Consider the following 469-nt stretch of genomic DNA (forward strand, 5'->3'; position numbering starts at 1 on the left):
TTCGTTAGCTAACATGTATGACAGCTCACCGTAAGCTTCATGGCTGGTCCTGTTTTTGGCTCACTGAGGACGATGTGGCTGCTGACTGCTTGTGGACGCCCCTTTATATACGGCTCCAGTGTATGACCTTCGGCAAGCAGAGGTTCACGGACCCGATAGGGACAGCCCTTATAACTGTACTTTCTAAGACTAAAAAAATAGTACATTAATTTGTAAAATCTAAACAAATAAGTAAAGAACGACTGATATGTATTTTTCCTTAGTGTTAATGACCTCGTATGAACTTGACTTGCAATACAGCGTTTATGCGATCATTGGTTGCAGCGTGGCTACCGCAAAATAAGATATTAAAGAAAATCATGCTTTGGCTCTGCTGAAAAATCTTTCATATTTTCCTTTATTCTCCGAGTTGTTTATATATTTCTGTATATTATGTATCACTCTATTAGAGGTATTCGAATTCTCGCAA

General features: G+C 38.8%; 1 protein-coding gene across 1 annotated transcript in view; it reads right to left on the reverse strand.

Annotated features, from left to right (window-relative positions):
* LOC119590646 (histidine-rich glycoprotein-like) overlaps window positions 1–97 on the reverse strand; it is a 1,145-nt gene extending 1,048 nt beyond the window's left edge. Inside the window, exon 1 of the mRNA XM_037939323.1 lies at window positions 30–97. Coding sequence (XP_037795251.1) covers window positions 30–41 — 12 coding nt within the window. The 5' untranslated portion in view covers window positions 42–97. The remainder of the gene's footprint in view (window positions 1–29) is intronic.
* Between the last annotated feature and the right edge of the window lie 372 nt (window positions 98–469).

This window comes from Penaeus monodon, chromosome 27 (genome assembly GCF_015228065.2).
Source record: "Penaeus monodon isolate SGIC_2016 chromosome 27, NSTDA_Pmon_1, whole genome shotgun sequence".
Lineage (NCBI taxonomy): Eukaryota > Metazoa > Arthropoda > Malacostraca > Decapoda > Penaeidae > Penaeus > Penaeus monodon.